This window comes from Petaurus breviceps, unplaced genomic scaffold, assembly GCF_028583685.1.
Source record: "Petaurus breviceps papuanus isolate PSGF00001 unplaced genomic scaffold, PetGlider_PUasm1.0 76, whole genome shotgun sequence".
Classification (NCBI taxonomy): domain Eukaryota; kingdom Metazoa; phylum Chordata; class Mammalia; order Diprotodontia; family Petauridae; genus Petaurus; species Petaurus breviceps.
This window is the reverse complement of record NW_027186473.1, coordinates 49,598,167-49,625,071: the sequence shown is the minus strand read 5'-3', so window position 1 is coordinate 49,625,071 and position 26,905 is coordinate 49,598,167. Positions and strand designations below refer to the sequence as shown.

The 26,905-nt window shown below is 40.3% G+C and overlaps 1 protein-coding gene across 2 annotated transcripts in view; it reads right to left on the bottom strand.

The window, feature by feature from the left end:
• Positions 1 to 155: 155 nt before the first annotated feature.
• Positions 156 to 26,905, bottom strand: part of REELD1 (reeler domain containing 1) — a 43,930-nt gene continuing 17,180 nt past the window's right edge. Inside the window, exons 2-7 of one of the 2 annotated variants that reach the window (XM_069105471.1) lie at positions 18,654 to 18,873; positions 16,587 to 16,809; positions 13,070 to 13,221; positions 5,365 to 5,710; positions 2,571 to 2,634; positions 156 to 1,700 (exon numbers count right to left, since the gene is read on the bottom strand). In XM_069105471.1, the coding sequence (XP_068961572.1) occupies positions 1,074 to 1,700; positions 2,571 to 2,634; positions 5,365 to 5,710; positions 13,070 to 13,221; positions 16,587 to 16,809; positions 18,654 to 18,861 (1,620 nt within the window). In that variant the 5' untranslated portion in view covers positions 18,862 to 18,873 and the 3' untranslated portion in view covers positions 156 to 1,073. Of the gene's footprint in view, positions 1,701 to 2,570; positions 2,635 to 5,364; positions 5,711 to 13,069; positions 13,222 to 16,586; positions 16,810 to 18,653; positions 19,781 to 26,905 lie in introns of those variants that run through there. The other variant, XM_069105470.1, reaches the window with a different exon arrangement.

The window sequence follows — 26,905 nt, the reverse complement described above, 5'->3', positions numbered from 1 at the left end:
GATAGATAGATAGATAGATAGATAGATAGATAGATAGATAGATAGATAGATAGATAGATAGATAGATAGACAGACAGACAGACAGACACACAGACAGACTGACAGACAGATGGACTGCTTTACTTTTGTGAAACAAAAAACCAACAGTGATTGAGTGTATTCAGCCAGTCAAACCAGCATTTATTAAGCTCTTAGTATGTAGCAGGCACTGTGCTGGGTATTGAAAATACATAAAAAGACAAAAGTGTAGGCCCTGACCTAAAGAAGATCACATTGTAATGGGAGAGACAACATGTACATAAGAGCAAGACTTTTTGAAAATACTGTTTAATTGACAGGGATGGGGAGACTCCATTGGCACTGGCTGAAGAGGCTCATTCATTCCCTAACAGGACCATGTATGACCATGAGTGTTCCATGTTGCTGCCTTCCCATGCCCATAGTCATCATGCCAGGCCTTTGGGTTTGCAAAGAGATTATCTGACCTGGCTTTCACCTACCCAGCTAAATCAGAACTCTAGCCATTTTAAAAAGAAAACTTCCCCTGGGGTGTTTGCAGCAGGGTAGGGTGGAGGAGCCCGAAAGGGGGTTTATCCGAGCTAAGGCTGCAATTCCGAGGTTAGCTGCTCTTTTTCTTGAAAGAGACAAATAGCCCCAGATTCCTTTTTCTTTCTCCAAGAGCAAGAGGAGCTGACTTTGACACAAGGGGGAGGGACAGCATTTCTATCGCTGCTGGGTCCTTAAGGCAACAGAGGAAGCTTGGCGGCCACAGGAGTCTAGTTAATGAGCAGGTTATACAATATTCATTGTGTTAGGTTTAATTCTTCAAACAGAACCATGTAATTGCAAGAAGAGGGGGGAAGAGCTAAATTAGAGATGTTAAGAAAACAAGTGTCTGATAGAACTCTCTGTTGATAAAGCTAATATTTCTTATTCCACATTTCTCTGCAGTGAGTACTTGCTAAATAACGTTGCTGGTGCTTCCCTGCGCTTATCAGGCAGCATTCTCAGGAGCAGGCCTACCACTAATGGGCACTCCAGAGCTGAGGGGAAGAGTCGCTGGACTTGGGCTTTCAGACTGCGGTTCTCTTGGCTCTACTGTTGGGGGTGATCCAGTTGTATTGGGCTTGGACTAACACGACACTGTTCTCCCGTATCTTTCGAAAGTGCATTCTTTCCCTACTGTCACTGACTGCAGTGATGTCACTGTCCGGCACACCAAAAGACACTTCGGTCCTCTGGCGGCAGTACTGGGCATGAAGGCAACGCAGGCCAGCAGCCAAAGTCACCCCAAGAGTAGCTGAAAGGCAAAGAAGGATCCCCAGCTGGGCGGTCACCGTCCCAGACCTTGGAGGGGAGCCATCTTCCTTTAGCCCAGTGCCTACAGTCTGGGACACTGGCTTGGTCACATGAGGGACTCCAGCGCTATCTTCTCCATCGCCTTCTTCTTGGGCATCCCTGTACTTGGACTGGGGAAATAAGCTGGCAGAGGTTTTTGGAAGCCCAGACAGCCTTAGAGCCAACTGCCTCAGGGCAGCAGAAGCCTTCGAGGCCATGCTGGAGTTGGATGGCCCACCGTGGGTCTGCATCTCTGCTTTGGTCACCATGATGAGCTGAGAGTAGGAAAGATGATCCATGAAAGAAGCTCCCATGGAGGAGGGAGGTCTGGTCAGAGTCAGGCTGTAAGCCTCAGGCCTCTCCTTTAAAAGCAAACCAGGAAGAAATAGGAGAAAGCAGATGAGGTCAGTCAGTTCATGATCCCAGGCCTGGAACCTTTCACTGACATTTTCAACAAACCCACATTATGTTGTTGTTAAACTCTTCCATCTCAAGTTCAAACTGTTCTGAGCACTCCCTGTTGAAAGACAGCAACTGAAAACCCCAGTCCCTCACTCAGCTCTCAAGAGCCCTGAGCAAAGTGGTAGACAGACGTGCAGTTGTTATTGATGGTAGTGGTGTGGCTAATGGTAGCCCCACTGAGGCTTGGGAGGTCAGAATGAGGTCTAAAGTTGGGGGTTCTTTAAGAGCCTTCCAAACAAATATGATCTGTTCAAAGCCGTTTGAAAGCTTTTAGCACATCTTTCCATGCCAGGACGCCATGCAAAAGGGACCATTTAATCTTACTGTAGTTTCTGATAAATTTGAGTGAAAATATTATATCATGTTTTATTTTATGCTACTTCAAAAAGTTCAAAGGAATAGTAAATCAGTGGGCATGTATATTTTATATTGTCCATTGATCTAACCTCTGAGACCGTATGTGGTTTTTTGAGGCCAGTGTTATGAAGAGTGGCTGAGTGGAGAAATTACTAACTGAGGCTAAGTGGGAAAACAAATCACTAAACCCATCAATTTCCACAATTGCCGATAACTTCAGAGACACTCCATGTAATGGAGAGGCTGGTATTGATTGGGAGAAAAACTGTATGGGTTCATTGTCCCCTTCTTTCTCTGCTTCTCTCTGATTTTTGGTTCCAGTCTGATGACCACCCATCGTCCTTCCTTCATCACATCCTCCAATCTAGCATCCCTTTCCCTGTGGCCAAAATACAAGGAACTCGGCCTCTTACCTGCTCACCTTCATCACAATGCAAGCAGGGCTCTGCAGTGTCTGAATCCAAGCCACCTGCTGTCCTGAAAAGGAGAAGAAAAGAGCTGAAAAGCTTCTAGAACAATAGGTCTACCATTCCTACCATGGTCTGATGTCTTTTTAAAATCAGATTCCCCAGGATTGGTCCTTATAATACTTTTGTGAGAGTAAAGCAATAGAGAGAACAGGAAAAAGAATTGACTTTGGATTAGTAAGATCTGGGTTCAGGTCTTTCCCTGGATAAAGATTAGCTTTGTGGTGACCTTGGGCATGTCACTTAACTTCTCAAGAAACTCTCTAAGATTACAAGTTGCAGGACTAAATGGGTAGAGAGATTCTTGATCCCTAAAACAATGACATCATAGGATTAGACCAACAAAATAAAACAACTAAAAAGAAACCAGTAGTTACTGAATTCAGCTAACTATCACATCTCTATGTGGGAAATAGATTCAATCAGAGACATTACACAGTTCACCACAGTGGTCATGTCAGTTAGCTCTCTAGCATATTTGACTTGAGAAACAAAGGGGTTTCATTAGGTGATCTAATCTTATACCATCATGAATTTAAAGCTTGAAGAGAGAGAGAGATACCCTAGAGCTGATCTAATCCAACCCCCTTGCTTTAGAGACTAGGAAAACAAAGTGTGGAGAAACTGAGGAACCTGACTGAAGTCACATAAGTATGAGAGGAATGATTATTTCTCTTGTATTAATAACTAATTATTGAATTAGGATGTCATTCAGAAGTTTAGCAGTGTGGGAAATCTCTCTCAAAGACTTATCCAGCCAGGAAGATTAAGATCTAATCAAAGAGGGGCGGCCAGGTAGCACAGCGAGTAAGACCACCGGCTCCAGTGTTGAGAAGACCTGGAGATCGAATCCCGGGCTCAGACACTTAGCACCCACCCAGAAACACCTGGCCGTGTAACCTTGAGCAAGTTACTTAACCCCAATTGCTTAGGGGCGGCCAGGTGGCTCAGCCAGTAAGAGCACCGGCTCCAGTGTCGGGATGACCTGGATCAAGTCCGGGCTCAGATACTCAGCACCACATCCAGAAATAATAACTGGCCGTGTAACCTTGAGCAAGTTACTTAACCCCAATTGCTTTAAAAAAAAAAAAAAGATCTAATCAAAGAGAGTAAAAGAAATTCAAGTTTAGTCTAATGGATGCATTTCTGCTCACTGTGTTTCCTCTGACAGGTCTGGGAAAATGGTGATTTTCCCTTTTGTCAGAGAGGTGATAAGAAAATGGATAAATGTCTTTGACCAAGATTTGGGTCATCCAAGTCAGGTGCCCCAAGACCCTCATTGTAACATAGCCCAGCCTATCATTATAATATTCATTTTCTCATTGTTAACCAATTAGACCTGATTGCCACACTCAGGAACACATGCTATTCCATGGGCATATAAACTCTGAGTCTACTGCAGTGTAATGGTAATGGGAATTTGAAGATCTTTCCTGCTTTGAAGCTCTTCTCTTCCCCCTAATAGGCTGAATGTAATCACATGGAATCTGTGGTGGGAGGAGTTTGCTGAAGGGTGGAGCCAGAGCAGTTAGAGCTGGAGGGAGGACACACCCAAGAAGACAGCTAGGTTTGTGAGTGTTTGTGGGAAGGCTAAAGGACGGTATGGCTCCCTGCTGTGCTATGGTGTATTAACTTCTGTTTTTCTATGATGGATTTGGTTTCCTAGTGTTAGGATTTGTTTTCTGGTGTCTGAATAAATGTTTTGCTTCGGTCTTATCTATGGAGAGTCTGTTATATTTTGCGATTCAGAATTGTGCTGGCATATTCATAATCACCATTGGTGCTGTGAATATTGTGTTGGCACTACATGTAGTCAGGGGTCTTTGGTCCAAGAGAGACAGTCAAATGACCATCCTTTTATTAATAAATATACCGGCATTATTAATAAAATGATTAAATTATCCAGAAATTATGTCTCTTGAAATTTTTAAATATCACAAATCAATGGGACTGAATATGAACTCAGACCATCTGATTCCAAAGCCTCCTTCTCTTCTAAAGCCTGTATGCCTATAATCCTATCCTAATCTAATCCGAAAATGACTAGATCATCTTAATCAGGGGATATCAACCATGTATGTGTGTGTGTGTGTATGTGTGTGTGTGTGTGTGTGTGTGTGTGTGTGTGTGTGTGTGTCCTGGTTTGGCGAAGACTACAGACCCTTTCTCAGAATAAGGTTTTTAAATAGCTGAAGGGAATGAAAAATTTCAGTTAGAAGTTAGCAAAAATAAAGATGTAATTTTTTGTTTCCCATTCAAGTTCACAGATTCCCACCTGAGCTACAGGGAGCGTGGAAGGGAAGGTGGGATAGGATTTGGAGCTCAAAAATTTTTTTTTAAATATTTAAGAATTGTTTTCACATGCAATTGGGAAAAAATAAAATGTTATTAAAACAAACAAAAACATGAATACCTGAGCCAGACCTTAGTTAGCACTCTTGAACAGCAGAGTAGTGGAAAATGCATTAAATGTGGAAGAGAAAGTTTTAGGTCTGAATCTTACCTGTCTTCTTATTACTTTGGGGGTTTTGAACAAATCCTGTAAACAGTCTGGGGCTCAGTTTCCTTCTCTCTAAAATGAGGGGCTTGGATTAGATCGTTGCTATGGTTCCTTCCAGTTTCAAATCCTATGCTAACCCACTTCACAGCAGGCTGAATGAAAGAACAGAGTAGCTGGGTTCCCTTTGGCTCAAAGCCCCACTAAATTGCTAAATTGTCCCACTCACTGCTAGCCCAATACCAATTGTGAATGTTGTGACCAGAGGCATAATCCTCAAATGTGAAGCTTCCCAACGTCAAAGTTTTCTCCAGTCCTTGGAAATCAAGTGATGGTTCTAAGGTTTGGTCACTGCCTGTGCGATGACTGTCCCAGTCAGGCTGCCCTCTTTGGTCACTGCTACTGGCCACTACTGATGCATCACGGAGAGGAGAGGGTTTCAGAAGATTCACTTCATCCTCGGGAACCTCTGTAGTCGGGCAACCAAAAACAGGCTCCAAGCTGTCTGTCACTGATGTTCCAGTCTGACTGACAACAGCCATCTCTGCTGACTGTGTATGCCATGTAAGAGGGATGTGGGGCCTAGAAACTAAGGAAATAGAGACCCAAAAACACAACAAAGAAAGAGCAATGGTGTGATCTTTGTATTGAGCACAAAAACAAGCATGTTATAAAATAAAGCATGGCAGAGAGGTTTAAAAAAAGTCATGGATTTTGAACTGTGGTTTAGTTGTTTTTCAGTCATGTCTGACTCTCTGGGAGCCTTTTGAGGTTTTCTTGACAAAACACTGGACTGGTTTGACATTTTCTTGTCCAGCTCTTTTTTACAGATGAGGAAACCAAGGCAAGCAGGGTTAAGTGACTTACCCAAGGTCATATAGCTAATAAGTGTCTGAAACTGGATTTGAACTCTGGTTTTCCTGATTCCAAGTCCACTCTAGGCACTGTGCCATTTAATTGTCCTAGATTTGGTACTAGAAGATCTAAATTTAAATCTTGGCTTTAACTCTTTTTTTTTTTTTAAAGCAATCAGGGTTAAGTAACTTGCTCAAGGTTACACGGCCAGTTATTTCTGGGTGTGGTGCTGAGTATCTGAGCCCGGATTTGATCCAGGTCATCACGACACTGGAGCCGGTGCTCTTACTCGATGAGCCACCTGGCCGCCCCTAAGCAATTGGGGTTAAGTAACTTGCTCAAGGTTACACGGCCAGGTGTTTCTGGGTGGGTGCTAAGTGTCTGAGCCCGGGATTCGATCTCCAGGTCTTCTCAACACTGGAGCCGGTGCTCTTACTTGCTGTGCTACCTGGCCACCCCTTGGCTTTAACTCTTAATAGTTAGCTATTGCTATTGCACCAAGTCAAGCATACCACTGGTGGGAATGATGTGAGAACTTGAAATAATTATCTAGTTCATTCCTCACAAAAAAAAAAAAAATAGTCTGTTCAATTATCCATCTCAGGTGAAAATGCATCCCTCCCCCAAGTATTAATGCTTCAGCTTTGTACTTCAAGTTGCTAGAGTAATAATTAGAACAAACATTAAGTTAATGCTTTACAATTTGCTTTTTTACATACATTTTCTCACTTAATCTTCATAATAGTATTGTGATGTGGGCACTAAAGGTTACTATAATCTTCATACATTCTTACAGAGAAGGAAATAACTCTGAGAGTTTAAGAAACTTGCCCTGATTATACAGCTAGCAAGTAGGAGAAGCAGGATTCAAAAGCAAGTTTTGCAATTTCTTCAACCTACCTAGCATAAACCAAGCATGCTCAGGCAGCCCTACATTGAGAGGAAAGTAATTTGCAAACCTTAAAGCACCATAGAAATGTAATTTGTTATTATTACTCTTATTGGTTATTACTAAAACCAAGGATGAATATTGGGTCTTCCTAACAGGCCTAAAGGAGAAACCATTACATGTAGGCTATTCCAGTTTCTCAGCATCAAAAACTGATCTGTCCATTAGTAGAAGGCCCCATGATAGGAGCAGGGTCAAGATGGCAGAGTAGAAGCAGGATCTCCCTGCAGTTCCGGCTTCCACCTTCCCCAATCCATGTAAAAGGGACTCTAAACAAATTTTGGAGCTGCAGAACCCACAAAATGACACAGAGAAGCTAACCACCCGCTGAGGACAGCCTGGCAGGCTGGCAAGAACTGGCCAGTGCAGCACTCTGGGAGCTGAGCCCAGGCCCCCCAGGGGCCAGAGTTTTAGCCCCAGGGTGGGCCTGACCAGCTGCCGGCTGGAGGGACTCCAGATCACCAGCAGCTGTGGCTGTTTCCAGATTCATCAACACATAGATGCGAAGAACAAAGTAAGAGGTCAGTGCAGTGTAGACTTTAGAACCAGTAGTTGGGAGAGCATAGGCTTTTGCCCCCAGGGTGAGAAGCCGCTGAGATACCTGGAACAGCCAACTCCATGTGGCAGCTTCAGCTCCTGGCCTACAGAGTGTAGAGGGACCAAGAGACCAGTCTGAGGGGTAATCGCTCTTGCTTTAACCTGTTTGGATCTAGATTGCAGTCTAGGGTGGAGGTCCTGGGGTGTGTGACCAGCTTGTCAAAGTGTGTGGAGGCTTCAGAGAGGGCACGCAACTAATACCTCTGGCAGCTGAGAAAACCCCAGCATTTGGGACAAAAGCTCCCCTGTCTGGTGGCAGAGTCCTACTGTAGCAAAAAGCCCAGGGGTCAAGAGACTGAGGGGTGACATGACCAGAAAAAGGAAGCAAAACAAACAGAAGACTCCAACCTTAGACTCCTATTTTGGAGACAAAAAGGAGCAAAGCATGGAACAGGAGGAAGACAGTGAAGTCAGAACGCCTGCACCAAAAGCTTCAAAGGAAAATACGAGCTGGTTACAGGCCATAGAGGACCTTAAGAAGCAGATAAGAGAAGTGGAGGAAAAATTGGGAAGAGAAATGAGAACAATGCAAGAAAATTATGAACTGAGAGTCAACAGCCTGACTGAGGAAAATCACACCTTAAAAAATAGACTGATTCAAATGGCAAAAGAGGCTCAAAAAGGCAATGAGGAGAAGAATGCCTTAAAAAGCCAAATTTTCCAGATGGAAAAAGAATCTCAAAAGCTCAATGAGGAGAATTGTTCCCTTGGATTTAGATTGGAGCAAAGGGAAGCTAATGACTTTAAGAGAAATCAAAATGATGTTAAACAGATCCAAAGAAATGAAAGAATAGAAGGCAATGTGAAATATCCCATGGAAGAAAACACTGACCTGGAAAATAGATCCAGGAGAGATAATTTAAAAATTATTGGACTACCTGAAAGCCATGATCAGGGAAAGAACCTAGAAATCATCCTCCAAGAAATTCTCAAGGAAAATTGCCCTGATGTTTTAGAACCAGAGGGCAAAATAGAGATTGAAAGAATCCACCAATCACCTCCCGAAAAAGATCCCCAAAAGAAAACTCCTAAGAATATTATAGCCAGGTTCTGGAATTCCCAAATCAAGGAGAGAATATTACAAGCAGCCAGGAAGAAACAATTTGAATATTGTGGAAACACAATCAGAATAACACAGGATCTAGCAGCTTCTACACTGAGGGATCGAAGGGCCTGGAATAGGATATTCTGGAGGGCAGAAGAGCTGGGATTAAAAATAAGAATCACCTACCCAGCAAAACTGAGTATCATCTTTCAGGGGAAAATATGGTCATTTAGTGGAATAGAGGACTTTCAAGAATTCTTTTTTTTTCTTTCCAAGCATTCTTAATGAAAAAATCAGAGTTGAATAGAAAATCTGACATCCAGATACAAGAAGCAAGAGAAGCTTGAGAAGGTAAACAGGGAAAAGAAATCATAAGCCACTGATCAAAGATGAACTATTAACATTCCTACATGGAAAAATGATAATTGCAATTGATTAAACTTTTCTCAGTATGAAAATAGTTGAAGGGAATAGAAATATATATCAGAGGGTATACAGGCATATGAATACATGTGTAAATGTGTGTATATATGCTTACAGGTATACATAGATAGAGGGCACAGGACCAATTTAGTAGGAAGGGATGATACTTGAAAGGGGAAATTAAGAGGTGAGAGAGGAATATAATGAGAGGAGATGGAGAGAGACAGAATGGGGTAAACTATCTCATAAAGAAGAGGCAAGGGTAAGAGGTTAAAATGGAGGGGAAAAATAGGAAGGCAAAAGGGAATGGGTCAACCCTATTCTCACTGAATTTGGCTCAGGGAGGGAATGAAACACACTAAATAGAGTATCACCCTACAGGAGAGTAGGGGGAAGGGGATGAGAGGGGGGATGATGGAAGGGAGGGCAGGCTCGGGGGGAGGGAAGTTGTAAGCACTCACTTTTTTTTTTTTGCTTTTTGGAGGGCAATTGGGGTTAAGTAACTTGTCCAAGGTTACACAGCTAGGTTTTTTTGTGTGGGTGTTAAGTGTCTGAGGCTAGAACCGAACTTGGGTCCTCCTGACTCCAGGGCTGGCGCTTTACTCACTGCACCACCTAGCCACCCCTAGGAAGCACTCACTTTTGAAAAGGGACAGGATCAAAGTAGAGAATAGAACAAGTGGGTGGTAAGATAGGAGGGAGGGAAATATAGTCAGTCTTTTACAATATATCTACTATGTTAATGTTTTGCATTAGCTACACATGTACAACCTATACTGAACTGCTTATCTTCCCAGTAAGGGTGGGTGACAAGGGAGGAAGGGAATGAATCTGGAATTCAAAGTTTTAAAATCAAATGTTTAAATTATATATACATATATACTATTATTAATACTATCTTACATGTAATTGGGAAAGAAGATATACAGGCACTGGGGCATAGAAATCCACCATGCCCTACTGGAAAAGTCTAAGGGTGTATGGGAGAAGATATGGGAGAGAGCAGATTGGAGGAGGGGATATCCTGTGGGACTGCCATTCTGGGGTGGTGGGTAGGGGAAAAATGGGGAGAAAATTTGTAACTCAAAATCTGGTGGAAATAAATGATGTAAATCAGAAGTTAATAAAGCATTTAAAAATGAAAAAAAAAAATAGAAGGCCCAATGCAAGCAATGAAGCCATCAGTTTCTTTAAAGGCCGAATGCCTGGCATCACTCTTCTTGATTGCCAATCAAAGTGGTCATTTGGCTTTCTTTGGCCCTTTCAGGACTGGAAACTGAACTGACTCTAATTCAGAAAGAGCAGAATTCAAGGACCCAAGGATACCAGCTGAAGATTTGGCTTCTGTTGCCATATCATTGGCAATTAGACCAGCCATGGCAGGAGAGTGAGCTGGACCTCAATTCCAACCAAGTATATGTCTGCTGCCCAACCAACCTTTCTTCATTCTGGTTAACAAGACTGGATAAGACATAGAGAAAATAAGAATTATGAATTTGTGTTCAGTAGCATGGGACTGGCTGAAATTTGGCTGCTTTATCTCAACATTTTTTAATTAAAGAACAAAACAAAACCAATTATGATATTGGAGGGAAACGGATCACTGGAATAAAGGTTGATAAAAGAAGCAATACAGATGTATGAATACCATTGAAATGCTGACCACTGCACAAAGCTGGTCTGGACTCTGGTCAGTCAAATATCACCTGCTCTGCCTAAACCAAAATAAATAAGTAGACAAATACATAAATGAATGAATGAATAAGGTTATCTCTCTGTTCTTACTCTGGCTTACTGAACTGACCAGCTAGATTAAATTGGGTAATGAGTGAGAACCTGGCTTCAACAAATACATTGGTGAATTTTTACAGATACAGGTCAAAGTAAGAATTCAAAATATTAATAACAACTTTTTGTAGTAGCAAAACATTAAGTAGCACAGGAAACTTGTAATATGAGAATGGAATGGAATACTACTGTACTTTTAGAAAAGATAAAAATGAAGAATACAGAGAGAATGGGAAGACATATAAACTGACGCAAAGTGAAGTAAACAGAGAGGGGCAGTGATGGTGGAATGTGCATGATTATTACAATGACGAAATTGGAAAGAACAAAAGAAAAAATCAGAATTGAGCGCTGGGTAATAATGACCAAGCTTGGCCCCAAAGAAGAGATATGAGTTCTCTTTCAGAGAAGCAGGAAAATATGGATATAGAAGAGGGCAAATAAATGAAGAATTTGGTTGCTTGTAGTTTAGTTTTGCTAGGGTAGTTAAATAAAAAGAGAAAGTAAATGGTTTTGAATAGATTATAGGTATGGATCAATAGCCTGGGACTTGTCAGTTAGATGCAATTATGATTTTAAGAGATAAATTTATCTGTATAAAAAAAGTGTAATTAGTAATATTAAATCATGTCAATGTGTTTTGTAGTATTTTGAAGAGAGAGCTGGGCTTGGAAGGAGAGGACCTGGGTCCAAGCTCTGACTTTGTTAGTTATTACCTGCATAACTTCTCTGGGCTCAATTTTCTCATCTATAGAAAGATGGGATTGATTAGATGACCTCTAAGGTTCCTTCTTTTTGGCTTTAAATCTATGAGCCTACGAAGATATAGCCGAAGGGAATTTGTTTTCACAAGCCAAATACCAAAATCACAATACCAAAGAACATTTTGGTGAAATCCACAATTGACTTTGAACTAGAAAATTTGGGGGGGTGGGGAGAGGTAGGGAGGGCCAAGAGGGGTAATGTCATGTGGAAGAGAGCCTAGTGTAGTGAAGAAAGGGTAGTGCTAGAGTCAAAAGATCTAGGGTCTAGTGCTGGCATTTACCAACTCTGTGATTTTAAAATTTGGGCAAATCCCTGAAACTGAGCCTTGATTTCCTCACTTGCAAAATGAGAGGATTGGACTAGGTTTTCTACTGTGTACACACACACACACACACACACACACACACACACACACACACACACACACACACACACACAGAGTCTTTCCAACTCTAAATCTATGATTCAGTGCTTTTTTTGCCTTTAGAAATTTTTTTTTAATGAATAAAGCCTAAAAAATTGAGGAAAATCTATTTTTTTCTCTCCAACTTCACCCCCTAGGGGGAGAGGGGAGAAAAAGAAAAACAAAGCTCTTGTACCAAATATGCGTAGTAAAGCAAAAAAAAAAAAAATTCCCACATTGGCCGTGTCCAAAAATATGTCTCAGTCTTCACAGAGTCCCTTACCACTTGGTCGGGAGATGGGTTGTATACTTTATCTTAAGTCCTCTGAAATTGTGGTTGGTCATTATGTTGATGAGAGTCCTTAAGCCTTATAAAGTTGTTTGTCTTTACAATGTTGTCACTATTTTATAAACTGTTCTCCTGATACCAGTGATTTTTAAGCAAGTCATATTTCCTCTCTTTTTTTCCCAGAGACTCTAGAACAGCTTCAAGGCACCCAATAAGCCTGGATACCAGATTACTCTGGTTCAACCCAAGAACAACTCTGGCCTTTGCCAGATGTTGTATCTCTATCACTACTCCCATCTCCAGGAGAATGTACACTTCTGAGCATGGACTGTTTGTTTTCTAATTGAATACCAGCATCTAACACATCTACTTGTTTTTTACACAGTCAATGATTGATCGTCTATGCAAAAAAAATAGGAAAAGAACCTATTGGATAGGGAGGAAGAACTCCATTATTTTTACTCTCTGTTGTAGCTTCAGGGTGCTAAGGGAACTGACTGATGGCTTCTACATAGGGGTCAGATGTCGAAGGATTTTCACAAGGCTGCTCTGACCCTCCAGCTTGGAGCCTGACTGGGAATTTGTTTGGCAGAAGCAGACAAATCATGTTTGTGGTGGCACAGGTCAATCAGGGATTTGTCTTTGTTCCCTTCTCAGTTTGCAGACTATAACTTTAACTTATAACTAAGCCTGTGGGCTGTGAACTCAGCTTTTCCCTGTCCAATGCTTGCTCTGCCAAGGTAGGATATTGGAGGCAGTAACTTTTAAGAGAAAATAAATAACATGAAAGACAAGGATGACAATGAATAAATAAATATAGAGGATTAACTGTACCTGTGGTTGTGACTTCTAGGCCATTTGGTTTCTGCAGGCTTGCAGCTGGCTCCACATTGCCATCAGAAAGCGTTCTGTTTTGTGTCTGCTGAGACACGATGGTTGATTCAATCCTTTCCCAGTAAATGAAATATGACTGGACTACTGATAAACTGTTTGGAAAGAGGAAGTCACTCTGTAATTCCCATGAATAAAGCTAGAGACCATCCTAATAGGAAGGGGAGGTAACGATAGGGCAGGAAAAAAATCAGAAGATTAAATAAAATACCGTAACTCAAAGGATAGTATTTTGTTTTTCTTGAAATGAACCTGCCCTGAAAGAGATAAGCTTAGTGCGGTACAGCGGAAAGCACACTTGCTCTGAAGTCACAGGACTTGGGTTCAAATTTCATCTCTATTATTGACAGAAAGAGGGTATTGTATTCAATCACTTCTAAGGTCCCTGACGACCCTAAATCTGTGATTCTTTGACCATTATTGGTATTCATAGTGTTATTCTCTTATGTTCTTTCATTCAAAAATTTCACTGTGAATGAGTAATTCATAAAATTGAGCTGATAGAGCCTTTAAAAGTAAACTAGTCAAACACTCTCGTTTATAGATGAGGAAACTGAGGCCTAGAGAGGTTTAGAGATTACCTAGAGAGATTACTTACCTGATGTCACAAATAAGTAGCAAAGCCAGGATTTGAACCCAGGTTGTCTGATTTCTAAGCTTATTGCTCTTTCTACTGCATAGTTTCATAGCCTTATGAATGATTAGATCTAAATAAAAAGTTTCATTTTCAATTGTAGTACTAATTATTACTGTGATGTTATTAACCAGTTTTATAATTAATTAAATTTATAATTAATATGTAATGAAAAGTAATCAATTTAGTAGTTGGTGTAGTTTTATGGTTAACCATTATAAATACTTTTCACATATCCAATTCCTCATTCTAGGAAAAGCCCATGTACAGCATGGGACTCCATATTTGAAATAGGAAGGAATGGAATCAAATTGTCACTCTGCTACTTACTACCTGTGTAACCTTTCTGGGACTCAGTTTCTTCTCCTATAAAATGAATCAGTAGTTCTCAAGTGTATAATCCAAGCACCTCTGGGGGTCCTTGAGAACCTTTTAGAGGCTCAGTGAGGTTAAAACTATTTTCATAATAATACTGACATTATTTGCCTATTAAAATACTCTTCCCTTTTCCAACTATATATCTATGTGAGACTGGATTTTGTTTATATACTTCAACCAAAACAACATATCTCCACAGATTAAATAGAGAAGCAGATATATTTTTTATTAAGTCAGGCATTAAAGAGATTGCAAAAATATTTAAAACAATGTCAATCTCCCAATTTATTTTGTTTAGAAAATAGTTATTTTGCCATAAAAATATGTTGCTTTTATTATAATAAAATGGGTATATTATTGCTATTTTAAATGAATTAATAAATATTTTAAATATTTATCAGTTTTAATTTCTACTATGACAAACATCAATAGACATAACTCTTTGGTGTCCTGAATCATTTTTAAGATTGTAAAGGGGTCTTGAGATCAAAAAGTTAGAGAAGCATTGGATCAAATGATCTCTAAGGTTTCTTTCAGCCTGAAATCCTATGAACTCATTTGTCAACATACTGTCCTGAGATAGAGATTACTGGTGTGGAGAAAGGTAGGGATCTTATCCAATTCAAACATTTTATCTTCTTAGAGGGAGAACAGTATCCTGCCTATTCACTGAATGGATGTTACCTCTCAAAGTGAGAACTTGAAAAGACCTTAGCCCACAAGGGCCAGGGTCTCCCAGTGCATCCTGGTCATCTCCAGTTATCCTGATGAATATCTGGTCACTGTGTCCATATGGCTCTGGAGGAGAAAGTGAGGCTGGTGACCTTGTACAGCCCTCCCTCCCTCAAATCCAAGTCAACTGCAAGTCATGACATCATCTCCCTGATGCCGCGGTCCTCTTTGAGAATGAAAGACAAACACAGGGACAAACACAGTAGGCACTTCATAACAGTTGGACTGTGTCACTATTCTCATTGTTGAGATAGGAAAAATAGGTCCTAAAGAGTTGGGTGAATAAAGGTGCCTGAGGTCACACAGAAAGCCAATGTCAAAATCAGGAACCAAGTTTTAGATCTAACTCAACTGAATACATTGTTATTGGGGAAAGACAGACAGAAGAGGGAAAGTAGGTTGAGAGGTTAAGGGAAACTGCTTCTATTTAAGTATTTCACTGAAGACAAGTCTCAGCCATTCTGACATTATTTGCCTATTAAAATACTCCTCCCTTTCCCAACTATATAATTATGGCTTTTGTTGACATGCTTTGTTTATATTCTGTGCCTCCATTTCCTCTATGGCTGGAGGGCTAGACTTGGAGTCAGGAAGATCTGAATTCAAATTCGACTTAGACACTAATAACTATAGGATGCTTGGCAAGTCATCTAACCTCTATCTGCCTGAGTTTCCTCACTGTAAAATGTATACAATAATAGCCCTAACCTGAAAGGGTTGTTGTGAGGATCAAATGTGGCAGTCCTTTGCAATCCTTGAAGCTCTATGTTGTGGCTAGTTGATGTTTTAATTATTAATGGCCATCTGACCTAACTCATATAGGAGTTGTAACAATCAAGTGGGATGATGGGTGTTAAAGGACTTTGAAAAAAGAAAAGTTTCATACAAAGGAAATTAACTCAAAATGCTGTTGCTGTTCAGTCCTTGTGACCCAAATTGGGGTTTTCTTGGCAAAGATACTGGAGTGGCTTGCCATTTCCTTCTCCAGCTCATTTTACAGATGAAGAAACTGAGGCAAATAAGGCTAAGGTGATTTGTCCAGGGTCACACAGCTGGTGAGTGTCGGAAGTCAGATTAATTTAGATATTCTTGACTCCAGGTCTAGCACTCTATCCACTGTGCCACCTGGCTGCCCAATTCAAAGTGCACCAATTTTTTTGTACATACCCACTGCCACCTCCAAAGAAAATCCAGAACCAAAGAGTGGAAGCAAGTTAGTGGCAATTATTCATTTCAAATTAATTCAACAAACATTCATTAAGTACCTACTGTTGTGCTAGGTACTTTGCTAGATGTTGAGGATAAATTAAATAAAAAAGAAATCCCCAAATAATCTTTGCCCTTAAGGATCTTAGATTCTCCTGGGGATGGATGTAGCCATGAAAGGGTACATAGCTTGGTCATCACAGCTAGGTCATCCCCAATTCTGGGGTATTATTAGAAGAGAAGTAACTTTTAGGAACAGAATAGCCATAGGCCAAAGCTGTCTGCAGTCCATGCCTGTGGTTGCCCTTGGATCTCTAAATCTGGAGAACACAAACAAATGACCATCACTCTAAACTAAAGCTTAAATGGCCAATGTGGCCATGCCATGGGGCAAGATGGGGCACCATTGGCTCCTCTGTGGCTGAGACAAGGGGAGGAGCCATTTTATCTATGCCTGTTATAGAAAACCCAGGTGCCAAGACACAAATCTCTTTCTCTTTCCCAGCTTACAAGAACTTGATGTCCCCAGTGGGTTGGTGTGGTGCCTTCCACACAAAAGACAGATTTCTCTTTGGGGATTTGTCCGAGTGGGTGACTGTATTGGCCTCTTCAAAACAAGACATCAGTTTGGAACCAGAAGGGATGAAAACGAAGGTGCCAGCAATTTGGTCATTAGAAACTCTGCGAGCCTGGAGCAGGAATCCCATGAAATCCCCACGACTCCTCACGGTCACTGCAACATGAAAGGATGAGTCATTCACCCAGCCAGCTGGTGTGATTTACAGATGTACTTGCAAAACAGTCACGTGATTGGTCTCTCAGCCACGCCTTCTCACCATTCCCCCCACCTTTTTCTCAAGTGAGAGAAAACTACATTTTCATTACAGTCAATCCTGAACTCTCAGTCACAGTAGGTCTTCCAAAAGAGTGTGAATTACCACTTTTAAGGGATATGTAGGGGGCGAATCCCTATTCAGGCTGGACCAGAGAGCCTCTGGACCAGGTCACTTCCAACTCTGAGTTTCTATATTTTCAAAGTGTGTGGCATTTATTTTGGTATAGAATATCTCTGGGTGGCACTGGAGAAGTAGTGAGAAGGATAGTACCAGAAATAAAAGACCAGTTTGGTAATGAAGTGAGAGCAAATGATAAAGAAATGGGTCATTCACATATTCCATTAGTATTGGCCCAATGTTAAGAAATGGAGGAGATCCCCAGCCCCATTGGGTGGACTTCTGATACAGAGGACTTATGAGGAACAAACAGATATGAGTTCCACTGGATGAGACATTGTGAGTGGGATGTGATTTGTGCTAGAGGGAGTACCCACACCTCAGTGAATTATAGACCCATCAAAGTCCTGAAGCTGAATGGCCTTCCATGTTCTCCAAACTTGGAGAAGACTCATCTATCTATTCCCAGACTGGTGAGCAGTTAAATGGATTTGGAGTCAGGAAACCTGAGTTCAAATCCTACCTCAGACATTTAACTATCTGTATGACCCTAGGCAAGTTGTTAAACCTTTGTCTGCCTGAGTTTCTTGTAAAATGGGGATACACACCCACCTTCCAAGGTTGTTGTAAGGATAAAATGAGATAATATTTACAAAGTACTTTGCAAATCTTGAAGTGCTATGTTATTATTAAGCTTGTTATTGTTATTTCTACACATGTAATATAACATATAAGAGCAAAGCATTAACTTTAACATATTATGAGATTAATGAGCATATTATAAACAATACACTTCTAAGCTCACTATTTCCAAGGCAAGCATTTCTGATCCCCCTTAATGCTAATGGTTTTCCTCTGTAGATCATCTCCAATTTATCCTGTCTGTGGTTTGTGTATTTTCCCCCTATTAGGCTATGAGCCCCTTGAGGGCAGATATTGGGGGGATTTTTTCTTTGTGTCTTTGTATTCCTAGCACTTATCACATAGTAAGTACTTAATAAATGCTTGTTGACTTGACCATGAATTAAAAATCAAGTTGTCTTATCAGCAAATTCTTAGGAAGAACAATTCATGAAAATAAAACTTAAGCCATGCCATACATCTTTTTAATCTGAATTAAAACCGGGTGTCGTGCTAGCCATGACTGGCCATCCCTAGAATGTGGTCCTTATACCATATTACCCATACTGATCAGGTCACTTACTTCAGGAACAGCAAATGATGTGATCATACCTTTTTAGCTTTTCATAATGCCCCAAACCATATCTTAGACTGAAATAGGAATAAAGAAATACACACACACACACACACACACACACTTTAAATACATTAACAATAATGAAGTCACCTTATAATGACATCATAACTCACTGAAGGAAATGCTACATGGGAATTATTTTGCTCTCTGTTCATAAAAAATGTCAGAGAAATTAAATATTATATGTGTATACCATACATGTGTATATTTTATAATACAAATATTCCCTCTTGGATTTGTTGCTAAAATAATTAGGCCTAATCCATCATGTAGTCCAGAAAACTTCACCATTAGAAACATATATGAGGTCATGAATTCTATGATCTGAAATTCTTGTGAGGGTCTCATGTACTCTGTCACACTTACCTGGTACTTTGTCACCAGGAGAGTAAGAAGACACATTGGTATAGATGGTAATGTAATTGTTCCTGGGATTCTGAAGCTGGGCTCTGATGTGTCTGGGCTTCATATCAACACAAGCTTCAAGGCTTGCACCATGAGAAAAAGCATCAGCACGTGAAACCAGACAGAAGGCGGCATATGCCCATCCAATGACAGCTACTTGGATTTTCATTTCGTCCTTTACCTGTGACATAAAAAATATTTAATTACTCTACTTCAGACACTATACAAGAAAAAAAAATTACAAATCCACACAGGTATGATGACCAATGTTCAAGCGATACTTTTAACATTACCAACAGATTTCATATACTCAATAACTGGATTTAAAAGGTTAATGTCAATGTAGAGATCATTACATATTTAATATACAAAATGGTCCCTTTTAAATCACTAAGGTGCTGATGTTCCAAAATAATTGTTTCTTAGCACTAAACCAAAATGCGGTCCAGAAAACTTTCCCATCGGACACATGTAAACCAGTTATAGACCAATATCACTAAATGAAACTACAGATTCAAGATATATGCACATGCATTAGTAAAATCTGAATCTTATCTGCCTGGCTTGGGCAAGGTAGGCGAAAAAGACAGTTTTCAGTAGTCCTTGAGTAAAACAATGCATAGTTGTTAACTTTTTCATATTTATTGGACCCTGCTTGGTTTATTGGAAATAGTCCTATTTGAATTCTGTCTTGGTTCTTCATATCCACATCCTCTCTTTTCCTAAAGTTTTTCAAACTAACTCCTAATAAAAATCCATATCTTAGACTTGGTAAACAGTCCTGTCCATCCCTCTCTTGGTTCTTTTCACCCAGTTTTCTCTCCCTTACTCTGTCAGAAGAACTACCAAGCCTAAACTTAACTATGATTCTCAGTGTCCTCAACACCACCATCACCACCCTTTAAGGTTATGGACAAGATAAAAATATGATATTTGGTAGTATAGTTAAATGGATTCAGAACTACTTGAATGTTATAAGGGAAATAGAGAAGACCTAAAATAGAGGAGAAAGAAAAGAAAAAGAACAATAGACCCATATCAGTAATTCAAAAATTTTAAATAAAATGCTATCAAAAATACTAATATATATATACACTATTTAGATAGTATATATATATATATATATATATATATATCCCATATATATTATTGGATGTTTATCCAATAAATTATTCACTATGATAAAGTCGACTTTATGCCAATAATCATTCAACCTTAAGGAAGAATTAAGGTTACTAATCATATTAAAAACCACCCAGAACTAGTTGCATGACCAGTAGTCACTAATGAGTCAATTTCAACACAAAGAGAGGTATCTAGTGGAGTAATCCAAGGATCTGTGCTTGGCAATACGCTGTGGAACCCAGATATTTATTAACAACTAAGGTAAAGGCACAGATAGAATTAATGCTTATCCAGTCTCTGGACAACACGAGGCTGGGAGTGATGGCTATTGTGTAAGGGTGAGCCTTTCTCAGTCTGCATCCTTCTGGACCTCTCTACTGCATTTCACACTGCTGCCCCTTCTCTCTTCCTGGATACTCTATCCTCTCTGAGTTTTCATGACAGTCTCCTGATTGTTCTCCTTGCTCATCTGATTGCTCTGTCTCAGTCTCTTTTACTGGTTCAACATTCATCTCACAACAATAATAGTAGTAATGATAACAATAGCCAGCTTGTATATGTGTCCTTTGAGGTTTACAAAGTGCTTTACATCCGTTAGTTCATTTGATCCTCACAAAAACCCAATGAAATATGTGGTTTTATCATCCCAATTTTATATAGTAGGAAACAGAGGTTGAGTGATTTGAACTCAGATATTCCTGACCTCAAGTCCAACACACTGTGCTACCTTTCAACAACTGCCTCTAATGCCTCTAACTGTGGAGTGAGCCCCAAGGTTCTGTCCTGGACCCTTTTCTTCTCTATCTATACTGTCTCTCTCAATAACATCATCAGCTCCCATGGGTTTAACTATCATCACTACGCAGAAAACTCAAAATATCTCTGTATCTAGCCCTAGTTTCTACTTATTCTCTCCCTGAGTATCTCATTACCAACCACCTATTGGACATTTCAAATTGAAAGTCCCAGAATTATCTGAAACTCAATAGGTCCAAAGCAGAACTTATTATCTCTCCCCTCGACTCCTTTCCTCTTTCCAAATGTCCCTATTTCTATGAAAGACATAACCACATTTCCAATATCTCCATTTTGTAAACTGCCAAAGTGGTTTTCCTTAAGCATGTACTTGACTATTTCTCTCCCCTACTCAACAAACTCCATGGAACCCTATGATCTCCAGGATAAAATATAAACTCCTATCTTTAGCTTAGAAAGGCCTTCATAACTGACCTCAACCCACCTTTCCAGTCTCATTTTATAATATACTTCCTCTTATGCTTCGTGACTCAGCCAAACTTGGCTTCCTGCGGCTCTTCACACATAGCACTGTCTGTCTAGGCTTTTGCAGTGAGTTGTTCCCCACACATGGAACACATTCCATTCTCACATTTGCCTCACATAATATCTCTTTTTCAAGAATCATCTTATATATAAAGTCTTTCCTTAACCCTAAATGTTAGTGTCTTCCATTCCCATCTATTTTGTTTGTATTCTTTTTGTATTACACACACACATACACATACATTTCCCCTTTGGATTATAAACTCCTTGTGAGTAGAGATTATTTTGTATTTTATTTTTATATCCATAGTGTCTAGCCCAGTGCCTGGCACATAGTAAGTCCTTAGTAAATGTGGATTGATTGAGCTATCCAAAAATATCTGGAAAGACTAAAAAGATTAGACTGAATTTAATAAGATAAAAGTTAATTGGGATAAATGCCACATCTTAGACTTGGGCTGGCAAAAGCAATGTCACCAGAGTAAGATGGGGAAGCCAGATAGTTTGAGATAGATTTGGAAGTTATAGGGAACTGTAAGCTCAAAACAAGACAGCAGTCTCTCATGGCAGCCCAAATAAAGTTGGAGTGATCTTTGACCACACCAAGAGGGGATCACAGTCCTTCCGTTCTCTGCTCTGTTCAGCTTGCATTTCAGACCACATCATGTTCAGTCCTGGGTACAAAATGTAGAGCATCCAGAGGGTGATGACCAGGCAAGTGGGTGCCTTCCAAGTGTCAGTTGAAGTTGCCAGGGACGTCCACCATGAAGAAACCTTTGTTTGTTTGCTTTGTTAAAAACCAGTTGTACTGAAGTTCGAAATAGCTGACTTTAAGAATGTGAAGGTTGTCATGGGGGGAGGGAGAAAATTTGAAACTCAAAGAACCAGGAAACTGAATCTTGTAAACTCAAAGAAAACAAACAAATTAATAAAGAAAAAAAGAATTACAAATATCGCCTTGCCATGTAGGAATATAAACAGTTTATCCTCATTGTAAAAAAAAAAAAAAGAATGTAAAGGTTGTTACGTGGATGAGGGATTATCTGAACTCGGCTTAGCCCCAGAGAGCAGAAACATGAACAATTGATGTAAGTTGCACAGAGGTAGATATCGGTTCAATATAGGGGAAAAGTTTCTGACAATTAAAATGATCTAGAATCTCATTAAATGATCTTAAATTTTTATTAAAAATTTAATTTAATTAAAATGATCTTGCGCTTGGCTGCCTTGGCAGACGGTGGGTTCTATTTTGCTAGAGAGCCTTGAGTCAAGTCTGGGTGTCTATTGGATACCTACTCCAGGGATTCTGGGTCATGTTTGAGTTGAACTAAATGAATTCTGAGGTCCCTATAACTCTGAGATTCTATGATTCTGTTATGCTGGGAATGAGGTCATATTTGTCATTTGTATATTTTTTGTCCTACCTTTGTTGTTGTTTTAATAAGCAGTACTTTCAAGACAAACCTGCCTCATTTTAATATTACAAGTTAAGATATATAGAAATATAGATTTATATACATACAAAGAATTAAGAATAAACTGTATATACTTTGCATAATAAAAACTAATTTAACAGCATGATATCAAAGACAGAACTGATAAGGGGATGTATTGTTTTTATGGACATCTGAAATTCACACACAGATAGGCAGCTTGGCAGATGGTCATTGGGGCTAGATGCTAATTGTTAATTAAAATTTTGAAACCCCAATATTATAAAATTATAGGTAACGCTCTATTATTCAGATTAAATGGGCAGTTTTGAAATGTTTATTTAGCTATATTAGCCATTGCAATGTTTTTCCTTAGAGGGTGAGTAAAAAATAAATCAACGCATAAACTAATGTATTTCCTGCTCATTCTAACAAAATTTTTGGTAAGGAAAGAGGCCAAAATAAATTTTTTTTAGAGGCAATTGGGGGCAAATGACTTGGCCAGAGTCACAAAGCTAGTAAGTATCTGAGGCCAGATTTCAACTTAGGTCCTCCTGACTCCAGGGATGGTGCTCTATTCCATTGTGCCGCCTAGCTTCCCCTTGAAATAATTTTTAAAAGTAAAGGTGGGAGACTTGCAGTGAATTTCATTCAGCTATGCCACCTCTAGAAAGGTAGCATGGATAGAGCGCCTTCCATGAAATAAGGAAGACCTAGGTTCAAATCCTGCCTCTGACATACAGTAGCTGTGTGGCCATTGCCAAGTCATTGAACCTCTCAGTGGCCCCTGACAGATCTCTCAGAGCATAAATTACAGGGGACTGTGGGATCTGTATCAGTGGAGACTTTCTGCACCAGGGGTTCCTCATATTCATGAAGTCATAGATCTAGACTTCAAAGTAAAATAACTCTAACATCCATGGCTTCAGAGGATAGGAAGCTGATTAATATTTTAAAAATGTATACAGATTAGAAAATGGATATGTGCAAAAAAAATGTGAGAAAATGTCAAATAAATCAGACAAAAAGTCCCGCATCCAAATATGTAGAATAATTGCAGACATGTTTAAAAATTGACCATTAACTTTGAAAGAGCCCCTCAAGGCAATAGCCCTCCTATCTGGAATCACAGCTAAAGGAAGAAATTTCGTCTGAAATAGGATGACAAATTTGGCTATAAAAATCAGACATTAAGAAAAGAATCTACTCCCAGAGTTTCCTCCAACCTCATCCCCACCCCTTTCCTTTAATGTGGAAAGATTTGAAAGGGAGGGGCAGCCAGTTAAGAGAAATGTCCTATAATTCTTTTCTGGGAAACTTCCAATACTGTGACCTACACTACTTTTCTCATGGGAACATGGTTTCCAAAAGAGATAGACTGATATGGTTAATTACTGTCATCTCTCAGGCTCCTTAAGATGTGGCAGAAGATGAACAGTAAGAGGAACTTGGTTGGCTCAAGCTCCTGACTCTATTCTCCTTCAGAGGGGAGACATGGACGACCATTCCTGAAGTTATGGGCAAAAGTCACGTTTCCCCAAAGTCAGAAGGAACGTAAAAGACTGTGGAGCAAGGAGAAAAGTGCATGCCAGACACACAGCTACATCCAGAATGCTCCTACTCCTCCCTGGGTCAGAGCTTTCTCCTTCAGATTCAATACCTTCTCTAGCTAAACTGATTTGATAGAAACATCCACTTACTTTGGGAAGATGTGCTCCTTCAGGCTTAAGTCAGCAGTTTTATTCTTCAGTTTTTCAAAGAAACATCCTTTAAACAAAGTTGTGGTTTACCCCACCTTCTCCCTTACTCTCTCCACTAATGAGAAAGGCAACAGCTGTTACCACTAATATTCAGTATCTTCAGGAACTCAAGGTCCCAATCCAGTTTTAATTATATTAGTTTTATACACACACATACACACACACACACACACACACACACACACACACACACACACAGCCCTACTCGCCAAACCCTCATCAACATTCTTATTTCCAACTTCAAGACTGACTGCCACAAAGAACACTAAAGAATAGTAAAAAATTGGTTTTGCTCAGGTCCTTGGCCTTGGCATCCTTGACTGAATAAAGCTCCGTATGCAGGGGCCCTTGCTTGACTCTCTCTGGCAAGGCAAGGATATTGAAAACAAAGACATTTCAGCTGTCAGTGTGGTAGACTGAAGAAACCCTTACTGTTGAAGTGGGAACTGGGCCATGGCCAGAGTAATACTGTGTTAGGGGATGAAAAATCCCAACTCAGCCCTGGTTAGTATTAAAATTTTAGCATTAGAGACAAGGAAAGAGAGTTTTAAAGTCTGGACCTCCAGCACCTGAATCTATCCCATCTGGGATATGCTGGCCAAAGGGAGCTTTTTCAAAAGATGACTGAACCTTATCAAGACTGAACTTCTAAACAAAGCTTTTTATTTATTTATTTTATTTTGGACAAAACTTTAATGGACCTTACCTGCTATGCTAAATAGCAACATTTCAATAAGTGGACAAGGTTAATAATACACTACCTACCTCAAAGAATTGTGGTGGGGAAGGCATTTTGTTAGAAGCCTGTATAAGTGACTTGTTCTTTTCAAAGGAGCATAGAAGACTTGGGTTTATCTTGGTTCTGTCATTTACTGACTGTGTAACCTTGGGCAAATGAATTTCAATTTTTTCATCCATAAAAATGAAGAGAAAAATGCCTAGCCCAGAGCTCTCAGGGGGTCCACGGATAGATTTCAGGGGGGTCCAGGAACTTAGTATTATTTCTATAACTATATTTCGATATAATTTTGGTAATGCTACGTATATTGTTTTATGCATTTAAAAACATTATTCTGGGGGCGGCGAGGTGGCACAGTGAATAGAACATTGGCCCTGGAGTCACGAGGACCTGAGTTCAAATCCGGCCTCAGACACTTAACACAAAAACTAGTGGTGTGACTGGGCCTGTTACACTGGCCACTTCTCAGGAACCTAAATGCTTCTACTATGACAATGACTCTGTTTGTACTCTGGCTGCTATCATGTCTGTTCTAGGCATCCTCATTACACTCAGTAAGAAAATGAAGTGTAGGAAGGCAGACTCCAGCCCCAGGAAGAGCCACGAACATGAGGAGGCCTGTTCATCTCTGCTGCTGCCCCCTATCTCCTGCTCCCAGCCACCCCTCACACTAGTGAATGTTCCCTTTCTACATGAGCTGCCTGTGCCCCAAATTGGACTCCTTACCCCACAGGGAGTACCCAGGGCTCAGAGTATTGAGCCTCCTTGGGAGCAGGGTCGGCTCCCCACCTGAGGTTTCTGCAATAAAATCCACTCCTACTTTTCATGAACCCAGGCATCCAGTCCCTGGTCCCCTCCAAGACCCAGACATCCATTCCTTGCCTTGCCTCTTTCCTAGAATCCAGGCACCCACTCCCTAGTCTCAGCCCCTCCCTTAGATCCCAGGTATCCAGATATCCCCATCCCCCCCCCCTTCCCTCTTGGGACCTAGGCATCTGAGCCACCTTATGAGCTCAATCAATGTGGATTCAGGGTTTTTTTTTCCCTCTGATCAAAAACAAAACAAAACAAAAAACATTCTGAGAGAGGGTTCATAGGCTTTACCAGATTGCCAAAGGGCATACAAACTAGTAAGAATCCTTGGTCTAGCCCAAGAGTTAGGAACCTGTGACCTCAAGGCCACATGTAGCCCTCCCTAGGAAACCTGGTGGCCCTCTTGTTCTAAAGGTTCACCAAATAGATGTCTGACCGTGCAGACACCCTATTGTCCTAGGCCACTGTAGCTCAGGACTGAACTCAAGCCATTTGCCAGTCTTAGCATCCGTGGCAGTCAGGATTACAGGCATGTATGACCATGCCTGACATCCATCTTTTTATTCTCAGTTTTCTACATATAATGCTAAGAGGTCGTGAATTGTGGAACACATAGTCTCCAAAGAATTAAAAATGAGTGTCAGATATGAAGAGAGATGCATTTGGTGGGTATAAGCAGGCTGAAACAATTAGTTGATAAACATGTAATAAGTGTTTACTATGTGTCAGGCACTGCGCCAAGGGCTGGGACTACAAACACAAGTAGAAAGACAGTCCTTACCCTCATGGAGCTTAGAGTCTAATGGGAGAAGATAACATATAAAAGGAAGATGGAAAGGGAAGTGGTGATGGAAAGGGGAGAAGAGATAAAGGTGCTCCGTATAGTGTAGAGAAAGTCTGGAGAGTCAGGAGTATAGCCTGGACAGGAAGGAAGACATAGTTGACCATGGAGGACCTCTTTAAAAGGGTGGTTCTGGCAAAAATCAACCAATTAGAGGAAAGGCTGCAAGGATAGAAGGTGCCTTCAATGTGCAAAGTCCAGGCCTGAATGAGCTTCCAGGG